Below are 12,247 nucleotides of genomic sequence, written 5' to 3'. Positions count from 1 at the left end.
TGTTTCATTTCACTATTATTACAGATCTGGCATCTCTGTCTAGGAAGTAGATGGTAATACTGGCTGATGCCTTAACAAATACGGCAAGGCGTACCATTATATATATGCCAGGTCCGCTAAGGTGCGCTAACTAGCACTTATGGCTTGCTTAAATGAAGTACAGTAATACTGACCGAGGGGCCACTTTAGCATGCATTAAGTGCCCATTTCAGCCTCACTAAGCATGCATGAATTTAACATGGAAAATAAGTCTGATGGTAGAGTCACTTTAACAATCAGAAGGTTAATGAGGGTGATGACTTTACCGGTAAAGCGGAGTGCCCCTTTTAAGGCCGTCTTGCTGTATAAGCTTACTGGTCGTGTAATTATGGCTCGGCTCAGAGAAGCGGCGGGTGACGTCTCCAGATCCCTTTTGTCGGAGAGCCGCGCTCCGCCATGGATCATAAAGACACTCTGAGTGGCCCTCGGGGTCCGATTTTATTATTCCTTATCTTCTAATCCTTTTTGCTCTGCTTTTCCAGAGCGTGCCAATCACGTATCCCATAATGAACATTTCACAATGATAGAAAAGAAACCTCAGACTCCGAGTCCATTATCCTGGGATGGAGGACATAATAATAGACAAGTTATTTGCACTTGAGAAAGTGGAACATTGAAAAAAGCGACATTACCACTCGCTGCAGATTCAATCACACGAGGCCGCGGTGACACAAAGAGTCACTCAGAGCCATCCTGGCAGAGACTGGCACCACCGAGCCTCCAGAGCATGAACCCCTGTCCTCAGGGCTGCTGATAGGGGGGGACCACCAGTCCTCCTGTAGGGGGCTCGGGGACCCAACAGCATGGGGAATCAGTGCAGTCGAGCAGAGGGGCAATTACAGAGCCGTCCTGGCAGAGACTGGCACCACCGAGCCTCCAAAGCATGAACCCCTGTCCTCAGGGCCGCTGATAGGGGGGGACCACCAGTCCTCCTGTAGGGGGCCCTGGGACCCAACAGCACGGGGAATTAGTGCAGTCGAGCAGAGGAGCAATTACAGAGCCGTCCTGGCAGAGACTGGCACCACCGAGCCTCCAGAGTATGAACCCCTGTCCTCAGGGCCGCTGATAGGGGGGGACCACCAGTCCTCCCGTAGGGTGCCCGGGCACACAGGGGGGACCCAACAGCACAGGGAATCAGTGCGGTCAAGCAAAGGGGCAATTACAGGGCCGTCCTGGCAGAGAAGCATCACCGAACCTCCAGAGCATGAACCCCTATCCTCAGGGCCACTGATAGGGGGGAACCACCAGTCCTCCTGTAGGGGGCCCGGGCACACAGGGGGGCCCAAACAGCACAGGGAATCAGTGCGATTGAGCAGAGGGGCAATTACAGAGCCGTCCTGGCAGAGACTGGCACCACCGAGCCTCCAGAGTATGAACCCCTGTCCTCAGGGCCACTGATAGGGGGGAACCACCAGTCCTCCTGCAGGGGGCCCAGGCACACAGGGGGGGCCCCAACAGCATAGGGAATCAGTGCGGTCAAGCAGAGGGGCAATTACAGAGCCGTCGTGGCAGAGAAGCATCACCGAGCATCCAGAGCATGAACCCCTGTCCTCAGGGCCACTGATAGGGGGGAACCTCCAGTCCTCCTGTAGGGTGCCCGGGCACACAGGGGGCCCCAACAGCACGGGGAATCAGTGTGGTCAAGCAGAGGGGCAATTACAGAGCCGTCCTGGCAGAGAAGCACCACCGAGCCTCCAGAGCATGAACCCCTGTCCTCAGGGCCACTAATAGGGGGGAACCACCAGTCCTCCTGTAGGGGGCCTGGGCACACAGGGGGGACCCAACAGCATGGGGAATTGGTACAGAGGGGCGATTATACAGAAGGAAGCCCTGTGTGGCTCTCTGCAGCAGCTGAAAGCCAGTTTCTCCCACTCCTGCCAGCTTTCAGCTGCTGCAGGGAGAGACACAGACACAGGCATCGTTCCTGTAATTGCTTCTCCGACAACGATCCCCCCTCCCTGTTCTGCCTGCTTCTGATCCCCCCCTCTCCCCGTGTGCCCCCCTTTCACTGTGCAACCCCCCCCCCCCCCCTCCCCCCTCCTGCAACAAATAAATTGTAAAAAAAAAATAAAAATATATATTATATATATATATATTTTTATGTAAAAAACAATTAAAAAGAGCTAATTTACACAAGTTCACTCCTATGTTTGTGTCCACTAATAATGATTTTAGTGCATTTCTTGTAAAAATATTGTCTTGATATATTTGGGAGGGCTTGTACAGGGGCCATGTGTTTTCTAACAGCAACCCTGCCTGCCCTGCCATCCTCTGCAACTGCCATATAGATATACAAATCATTTTAATCAAGGCTTTCCTGAGGCCTGGAAATGTTTCTAAAGGCCCGTACACACACGTCGAAAATCGGCAGGGAATTTTCGTCCGACGACCGATCTGCCGATTTTCGGATTGTTAGTATGATGCTTCCGACAACCGACTACGACTTTTCGGCTGAAAAAAATCTGGTGGGCAGGCTATAAAATTCTTGTCCGCCGTCAAAACACGGCCAATTTTCGTGCAGTCAGTACAGATTTCGACAGGGAAAAATCGAATGAGCAAGTCTGGGCATGCTCAGAGAAGAAAGAACACAAAGAAAGCAAACCAACACATGACATCACTTCTCAAGTAGAATTTTGTTGGACGAGAAAATCCGTGTGCAGTCCAGGCACATTCCAACCAACAAAACACCACTCTGGACAAAAGACGGACGATCAGTCGGCCTATAATCGTTGCGTGTGTACTAGGCTTAAGGGTTCTTCTGGGGTAAAAAAGGTTGAGAAAGTTCCCCAATTCCCTGCCCCCCTCCTTTTTTTGTATCTCTCAGCTCCTTTTATCCCCCCCCCTTTTTTTTTTCGCTCTCCCCTTTTTTTCACTACGCTGCCCCCTCCCCCTCCTGCAGTGCTGCAGGCTTCCCTGTCCTGTAAAAAAAAAAATAACAAATTGTAAAAAAAAAAAAAGAAATAAACATTGTAATAGATTCATTTAAAAAAATTGTAAAATAAAATAATTGTAAACATTTTAACATTTTTTAAATAAATTATATATATATATATATATATATATATATATATATATATTTTTTTTTTTTTAAATGTAAAGTTCACTGCTATGTTTGTGCCCGCTAATAATGATTTTAGTGTATTTTTTGTGAAAATATTGTCTTGATATATTTGGGCGGGGGGGGGGGGGGGCCCTGCCATGTTTTCTAACAGCAGCCCTGCCTGTCTTGCCATCCTCCGCAACTGCCATATAGATATACAGATCATTTTAATCAAGGCTTTCCCGAGGCCTAGAAATGTTTTAAAGGGTTCCTCTGGGGTAAAAAAGGTTGAGAAAGTTCCCCCAATTCCCTGCCCCCCCCCCTCCTTTTTTGTATCTCTCCCCTCCTTTTATTCCCCCCCTCCTTTTTTTGTATCTCTCCCCTCCTGTTATCCCCTCCCCCTTTTTTGCCCTCTCCCCTTTTTGGTCCTCTCTTCTTGCTTGACCCCCTCGCCCCAGGAATCAAGAGAGGGCCTTTTTCTGTTTTTGTTAAACTTGGAAAAATAATAAATTGTGTGATGTAGTTCGTGTTTATTGTTAGGTTTTAGGGGGTACAACAACAACATACACTATATTACCAAAAGTATTGGGACGCCTGCCCTTACACACACATGAACTTTAATGGCATCCCAGTCTTAGTCCGTAGGGTTCAATATTGAGTTGGCCCACCCTTTGCAGCTATAACAGCTTCAACTCTTCTGGGAAGGCTGTCCACAAGGTTTAGGAGTGTGGCCTGGCTTGCAGTCTCCGTTCTAATTCATCCCAAAGGTGTGCTATCGGTTTGAGGTACAGGCCAGTCAAGTTCCTCCACCCTACATCGTCAGCTGCAGTAATAGTGTATGAATACCATGTTGAGTGTCACCAGAGGTACAGGCCAGTCTCAGCGGTGTCCGGGGGGACCATGTCAGGGCTTCGTTCTAAGGTATTTCATAATGAGCTAGTATGCTATCTTTTTTTTTTTTTGAGGATACAACCGCTTTAATGAAATTGTAATAAAATGCATATTTTAGATAAATTCAGCCTGCTGTGAGGTCGTCTTGTGCCACTAAAGTCCATTTTCTATTCACTTTCGATACTATAAGGAATAGTGTATGCACATCAGCAATACAAATGAAAAAAATATATAGGAAAACCGCGCTAGATTCTATAGTAACATATCACCTGTGCAATCACATTCACAGTTCAAGCTGATAATTTGTGAAATTAAATTTGGTTGCATATGTACAGCAAATCCCAGGGAAATGTCACCACCTAGTGTCCAAATTAGAAAATGCCAGAATATTTGCAAAACAAGCATTTTTCTAAACATTGTGTAAGATATAGGAATTTTTTTTTTTTTACGAATATCATTATTATTTTCCTAAATTATGGCTGTGTGATCTCTGCTGAAGGGGAAGATCCGCCAATCTGAACTCCGTCTTTGGCTTTGATAGAGGTCACATGAATACTAAATATCTAGTAGTGCAGTCTGGTGAGCCACACTGCAGAGAGCATAAAGCAGCATTTTCTCCAGGAAAGTGAGGCCTGCCTGTAGGCATGGCTAGAAAAGTCCGATAGAGCCCTCCCAAGAGCAGGGGCTTAGTTTCAACTACAAGCCAATAAGCTCTGCCAATATTGTTTGTATGCCACTGGCAGAGGCGAAACTAGAACCTTCAGGGCCCCGGTGCAAGAAACCATGAAGGGCTCCCCCTGACCCCCTTCTCCTTGGGAAAGGCCCTTCCCACTGCTCCCGTGCCCTTTACTTCCATTGTGGGACCCTTTATTACGGTCCTGCAGCAGGACCCTTTCACATTTTCTGCCCCCCCCCCCCACGGTGGCGGAAGGCCTGGGCCCTTGTGACCCTGGTAATTCCACCACTGGCTAGACCTTGTAGAGCCTGTATGGAACCCAGAACAGTGGCGTAGCATGGGTTGTCAGCACTCGGGGCAAGGCAAGTAATTTGCGCCCCCTAACCCACAGGATTTTAGCACTCGAGTCTCTTACACTAGATTAGTTAAAGAAACCCTTACCCCCTAAGCACAGGTATTGTTTGTTAAGAAAATATTGATGTAATTACAGTTAAATGCATCTGAATACAAGTTTGAATGTCCAGCGTGCCCCCTTTCAATGCAGAGAGACCAGCGTGCCCCCTTTCTATGCAGAATGACCAGCGTGCCCCCTTTCTATGCAGAATGACCAGCGTGCCCCCTTTCAATGCAGAAGGACCAGCGTGCCCCCTTTCAATGCAGAATGACCAGCGAGCCCCCTTTCAATGCAGAGAGACCAGCGTGCCCCCTTTCAATGCAGAGAGACCAGCGTGCCCCCTTCCAATGCAGAGAGACCAGTGTGCCCCCTTTCAATACAGAGAGACCAGCGTGCCCACTTCAATGCAGAGAGACTTACCTGCAGCGGCGAATTCTCCTCAGTTCCCCACGTCTCCTTGAGTCCTCCCGCCTCCTCCTCGGCCAATGGCATGCGTTCGCCTTTCGGCCAATCAGGAAGCGGGTCTCGGACCCGCTTCCTGATTGGCCAGGTGGAGGATCCGTGTGACAATAGCGAATTTTCATTCGCTATTTTCACACAATGGGTGGGCTCGGGGCGCACTGCTCTGTGCCCCGGGTCCACCCTTTTTTGAAGCATATTAGAGCCTCTGGCTCTAATCAGGTGGTTAAAAAAAAAAAAACCCAGTCTGACAGCGCCAGGCTGTTGACTCACTCACTGCTAAACTGACTGAGCAGTGAGGAGAGGTGGCATAGGCGGGTCTTGGCTTGCAACGCCACCCCACCCTACACCAATGGACAGATGAGGCACAGTCCAGCCCCGCTCGACCCGCCATTTTCAGCCATAGGGCGGCCGCCCTGGACATCTCCCAGCCTAAAGATGGAGGCAGCCGCAGACAGTGTGTGACAGTGTGTGCTACGCCACTGACCCAGAAACAATGTGGAACTAAAAGATTCTAATAGAGACTTCAGTTTCTAAAGTTCTGTTTGGTTCTTCTACCTCCTTGTCTCCTGCAACTGGCTATCGGTCAGCCGCAACAATGGATCAGTCATGGGGCATGTGACCAAGCACTTTATGAGGTGTCTAAATATACAAGTAAGCGTGTGCTTGAAATTTAGGGGATTTTAAACAGAACTGTGGCTAGGCTGTAGCTAATTACCTGTTAACATATTATTTACAAGCAGTACATAAGCTTTAAATCAAAGCTGTCACTGACCTCTGTAGCTGAAGGTACTGTGGAGCACAGAGGCGTAACTAGAACCTTCAGGGCCCCGTTGCAAGTAACCATGAAGGGCCCCCCTGACCCCTGGCTGGGGCCCTTTCCTTCAAGCCTGGGGCTCTTCCCACTGATCCTGGGGCTCTTTACTCTTGTTGCGGGGCCCTTTATTACAGTCCTGAAGCTGGACCCTTTCACGAGTTCTGCAGTGGGCCCCCTTCCTGCCATCTTGGGGCCTCCCCACGGTGGTGGAATTCCAGGGCCCGGTCACAAGTGGGACCTTTGCGATCCTGGAAGTTCACCCACTGGTGTCAGTAGTTTTTATTTTTTGGTATTTTAATTGTATTATTTTTTATCATTCTATTTTTTTACGCACAGGCCCTCTGGAGCATGGGGCCTGGTTGCAATTGCAACCCCTGTAGTTACGCCCCCTGGTGGAGGAATTAATTCTCAAAATTACAATAGAAGCAAGTAGGGACTCAACACTTTGCTTTTCCCTCTACCTCTGTACCTGGTCTGTTTACATTAGAGTTTAGAGGGCTGGCAAGTCACTGCTGGGAGGAGGGGGGTGGGGCAGAATGAGCCAAGCTGCTGAAAAAGGAATGAGGTTGGTAAATACACATGCTAAAATGGAAACATGCAAAAATTGTACCCCATGTGGCCAGGCTTTGGTTACAATTTTTTTAACATATTATTTACAAGCAGCGCATAAGCTTTAAGTATTGGGACACCTGCCTTTACACACACATGAACTTTAATGGCATCCCAGTCTTAGTCCGTAGGGTTCAATATTGAATTGGCCCACCCTTTGCAGCTATAACAGCTTCAAATCTTCTGGGAAGGCTGTCCACAAGGTTTAGGAGTGTGTCTATGGGAATGTTTGACCATTCTTCCAGAAGCACATTTGTGAGGTCAGGCACTGATGTTGGATGAGAAGGCCTGGCTCGCAGTCTCGGCTCTAATTCATCCCAAAGGTGTTCTATCAGGTTGAGGTTAGGACTCTGTGCACGCCAGTCAAGTTCCTCCACCCAAAACTCACTTTTATGGACCTTGCTTTGTGCACTGGTCCACATCATTTAGTGGAGGGGGTATTAAGGTTTGGGGTTGTTTTCCAGGGGTTGGGCTTGGCCCCTTAGTTCCAGTGAAGGGAACTCTTAAGGTGTCAGCATACCAAGACATTTTGGACAATTTCATGCTCCCAATTTTGCGGGAACAGTTTGGGTATGGCCCCTTCTGGTTCCAACATGACTGCGTGCATCAGTGCACAAAGTAAGGTCCATAAAGACATGGATGAGCGAGTTTGGGGTGACTGGCCTGCACAGAGTCCTGACCTCAACCCGATAGAACACCTTTGGGATGAAATAGAGCGGAGACTGTGAGCCAGGACTTCTCTCCAACATCAGTGCCTGACCTCACAAATGCGCTTCTGGAAGAATGGTCAAACATTCCCATAGACACACTCCTAAACCTTGTGGACAGCCTTCCCAGAAGAGTTGAAGCTGTTATTGCTGCAAAGGGTGGGCCAACCCAATATTGAACCCTTTCACACGTATGTGACCTAAAAGTCGCGTGATTTTACCGCAATTTTGACCGGAATTGAAGCAATGCCCTATGTCTCTGGACCTCAAAACGCATTAAAATCGTCCCAAAGTGGTGCAGGGACTACTTTAAAGTGGTTGGGACTTGAAGTCGTACAGCTATGAATGGTACTCATTGGAAATCATAAAGTATGACTTGTCATGTGACTTTGTGGTCCCAAATCGCAGGAAAAGTCGCACAATTGTGAAAGGGGCCTTACTGACATTTTTGACACTTTTGGGGGGGACCAGTGACATTACTACAGTAATCAGTGCTAAAAATATGCACTGTCACTGTAATAATGACACTGGCAGGGAAGGGATTAACACCAGGGGCGATCAAAGGGTTAAATGTGAGCCTAGGGGGTGTATTCTAACTGTGAGGGGGATTGACTTTCTGCAGAGACCGGTGTTCCTAAATAGTAGGATCCCTGTAATCATTACTGACAGAACAGCGGTCTGCTGTGTTTACAACATGGGGATTGATTCTAACCTTCATACTAGAGATGTCCTATGCAGTACCTCTTCTTTGACACAAGATGTCCCCAGTCTTCTGGGTACAATGGTGCTAGGACCAGAATGGTGCTAGAACTACAATCTTAACCTTCAATCTAGTGATGTCCCCTGCAGTCTTCTTTGCCACAGGATTTCCTCAGTACTCTGGGTAGAATGGTGCTACTGATTGGCTACCCGTAGCCAGTTGGCGCGTGTGCGCGCTTCTGGTGGAGTGCTTGCGCCCTCTACTATCGGTCCTGCGAAACGACAGACATGGGACAGAGCCAACCTGCCACAGTATATGTACTGCTGGCGGTCGGCAAGTGGTTAAAAAAATCTTGTAAAAAGCTGCAAAAAAAAAAAAAAAAGCATAAAGAACGCCCGAAAAACGCCAGTACATGGATACGCTCAGGTGTAAATGGCGCCATCATTTTGTATTGAGCTAAAAACTGTAGATGTTATCTTGATTGATTGATTGGTTAATTGATTTATTCAAGGGGTGAGGGAGGGCGAGGGAGGGCGAGGGAGGGCGAGGGAGGGTGAGGGCGAGGGCAAGTGAGGGCAAGGGCGAGGGAGGGCGAGGGAGGGCAAGGGCGAGGGAGGGCGAGGGCGAGGGAGGGCGAGGGAGGGTGAGGGCGAGGGCGAGTGAGGGCGAGGGAGGGTGAGGGCGAGGGAGGGCGAGGGGGGGGGGGGGATATCAGAAACAGAAGAAAAAGACCAAATAATTGTAACATTTCTCTCCATAACCTTTTGATGCTTTTACCGGATTTACTCCTGAAAGCCGCCACAGGTGGAATTCTGCTGGAAATAACATCGGCACAATTAGCCTGATCCGGGATTCTACAATATCCCGGCACACACATAATTTGATATAGATAATAGACTTCTGTGCTCTGGATGGAGTGTAATATTACAAGTCAGAAGCTCCCAATAAGCACATTCTGTGGGTTTTGGCGGCGGGGTGGAGAGGAACCTGAGAGGCGCTAATGTATCCGGACTCACAAGGTTACAGACGGTGTCCTGCTTTATGTTTTGCAGGTTTGGTGACGGCGCTGCAGGTGATCATAGACAAGGAGAACATACAGGTGGCCCGGGGTCAGTCTGCCGGACTCTTATGCACTTTCACCACCAGTGCGGCGCTAACGAACCTCAACATCATCTGGACTGTGACACCTCTGTCCAATGCCAACCAGCCTGAACAGGTAAGGGAGCGTTAGAGGTTCTAAAGGTCTTCTGGGAAAGAGAGAACACTCCTATGTGCCCAAGAAGGGAGCTGTTCAGAGATTAACACATAGGTGCAGAAACTCCCCCATAGGTGCAGGAACTCTCCCATAGGTGCAGGAACTTCCCCCTTGTGAGTCACTACTTGTCTCTGTGGCCCTACCCACTTCCAAGCACCACCCCCTGGTTCCACTCTGTGGCCCTACCCACTTCCAAGCACCATCCCCCTGGTTCCACTCTGTGGCCCTACCCACTTCCAAGCACCACCCCCCTGGTTCCACTCTGTGGCCTTACCCACTTCCAAGCACCACCCCCCTGGTTCCACTCCGTGGCCCTACCCACTTCCAAGCACCACCCCCTGGTTCCACTCTGTGGTTCTACCCACTTCCGAACACCACTCCCTGGTTCCACTCTGTGGCCCTACTAACTTCCAAGCACCATCCCCCTGGTTCCACTCTGTGGCCCTACCCACTTCCAAGCACCACCCCCTGGTTCCACTCTGTGGCCCTACCCACTTCCAAGCACCACCCCCTGGTTCCACTCTGTGGCCCTACTAACTTCCAAGCACCACCCCCTGGTTCCACTCTGTGGCCCTACCCACTTCCAAGCACCACCCCCTGTTCCACTCTGTGGCCCTACCCACTTCCAAAGACCACTCCCTGGTTCCACTCTGTGGCCCTACCCACTTCCAAGCACCATCCCCCTGGTTCCACTCAGTGGCCCTACCCACTTCCAAGCACCACCCCCCTGGTTCGACTCTGTGGCCTTACCCACTTCCAAGCACCACCCCCCTGGTTCCACTCCGTGGCCCTACCCACTTCCAAGCACCACCGCCTAGTTCCACTCTGTGGCTTTACCCACTTCCACTCACCACCCCCTAGTTCCACTCTGTGGCTCTACCCACTTCCAAGCACCACCCCCTGTTCCACTCTGTGGCCCTACCCACTTCCAAGGACCACTGCCTGGTTCCACTCTGTGGCCCTACCCACTTCCAAGCACCACCCCCCTGGTTCCACTCTGTGGCCTTACCCACTTCCACCACCCCTGGTTCCACCCCCTACTCACCCCCCCCCCCCAGTACTGCCCCAAGTATCATTTTGTGGTGCTAAATAATTTGTATGGAATTTGTTCTTGTCTAGTAACAATAAAAGCAGTACATCTTTTCTCTTGAAGCCAGAAACAATAGATCCCCCAGCAACAATAGATCCCACCCCAACAAAAATAGAAACCACCCCAGCAACAAAAGATCCCCCACACAACAACCGGCTCCACCTCGATAACAATAGATCCCCCAGCAACAATAGACCCCACCCCAGCAACAAAAATTCCCCCACACAAAAATTGACTCTCTCAGGAACAATGGGCCCCACCCCAATAACAATAGATCCCCCTAAGCAATAGTAGATCTCCACAGCAACAATTGTTGCCCCACACAACAATAGACTCCCCTAGCAAATATGGGCCCCACCCCGATAACAATAGACCCACCCAGCAGCAATAGATACCTCACACAGCAATAGACTCCCCCAGCAACAATGGGCACCACCCCGATAACAATAGATCCCACCCCTGCAACAAAAGATCCCCCCAGCAACAATAGACCCCACCCCAGCAACAATAGTCCTTACCCCAGCAACAATGGGCCCCACCCAGGTAACAATAGATCCCCAATCTACAGTAGATCCCTGACTAGCAACAATAGTTCCCCCACACAACAATAGACTCCCCCAGGAACAATGGGCCCCACCCCAATAACAATAGATCCCCCAAGCAAAAGTAGATTCCCCCAGCAACAATTGTTCCCATAGCAACAATGGGCCCCACCCCGATAACAATAGACCCCACCCCAGCAACAATAGACCCCGCCACAGCAACGATATTTCCCTCACACAACAATAGACCCCATCCAAGCAGCAATAGATCCCTCACACAACAGTAGACTCCACCAGCAACAATGGGCCCCACCCCGATAACAACAGACCCCCACGCAACAGTAGATCCCCGACCAGAAACAATAGTTCCCCCACACAACAATCGACTCCCCCAGGAACAATGGGCCCCACCCCAATAACAATAGATCCCCCAAAGAAACAGTAGATCTCCCCAGCAACAATAGTTTCCCTACACAACAATAGACTCCCCCAGCAAATATGAGCCCCACCCTGATAACAATAGAAACACCCCAGCAACAATAGATCCCTCACACAACTATAGACAATAACAACGGGCCCCACTTTCTATGATCCCATGATCCCAGGTGGTCAAGGACCCACCACTTGAGGGTGGTGTCATCACAAATCTGGGGTGACACTCTTTGGGGGGGGGGGGTCATTCTTATACAGGCATTTGTAAGATAGAACACGTGGCCTCCACTTGTCAGCTCCTTGTGACCATTGCCAACTTTTTTCACCTGCTGGAGCCCTTTGGGATGCCTGGTATTTCCAGGTATAGGAGGGACATGTGAGCTTTTCCCCTTTTTCCTACAATGCAGTACCCTGCACCAAATTGGCCAATCATAAGGCTCAAAAATGTCATATGATGACAAGGTTTATCATTAAGATGCAATAGGGGGATTAAGGCTCCTTATACTGATGAGAAATAATGGCTATCAAGGTAAAGATTTCAAATCTAGAATTCCTGAAAGATTAGAGTGACCACAATGAATTATGTCAATATTTTT

The 12,247-nt window shown here is 49.4% G+C and overlaps 1 protein-coding gene across 1 annotated transcript in view; it reads left to right on the top strand.

Moving 5' to 3' along the window:
- Positions 1–12,247, top strand: part of IGSF11 (immunoglobulin superfamily member 11) — a 428,210-nt gene that overhangs the window by 394,518 nt on the left and 21,445 nt on the right. Inside the window, exon 2 of the mRNA XM_082246294.1 lies at positions 9,385–9,548. Within this exon, the coding sequence (XP_082102420.1) occupies positions 9,385–9,548 (164 nt within the window). The remainder of the gene's footprint in view (positions 1–9,384; positions 9,549–12,247) is intronic.

This window comes from Pelophylax lessonae (genome assembly GCF_965119305.1).
Source record: "Pelophylax lessonae genome assembly, chromosome: 2".
NCBI lineage: Eukaryota > Metazoa > Chordata > Amphibia > Anura > Ranidae > Pelophylax > Pelophylax lessonae.
Note: the sequence above shows the minus strand (reverse complement) of the source record. Positions and strands in the feature narration are given on the sequence as shown.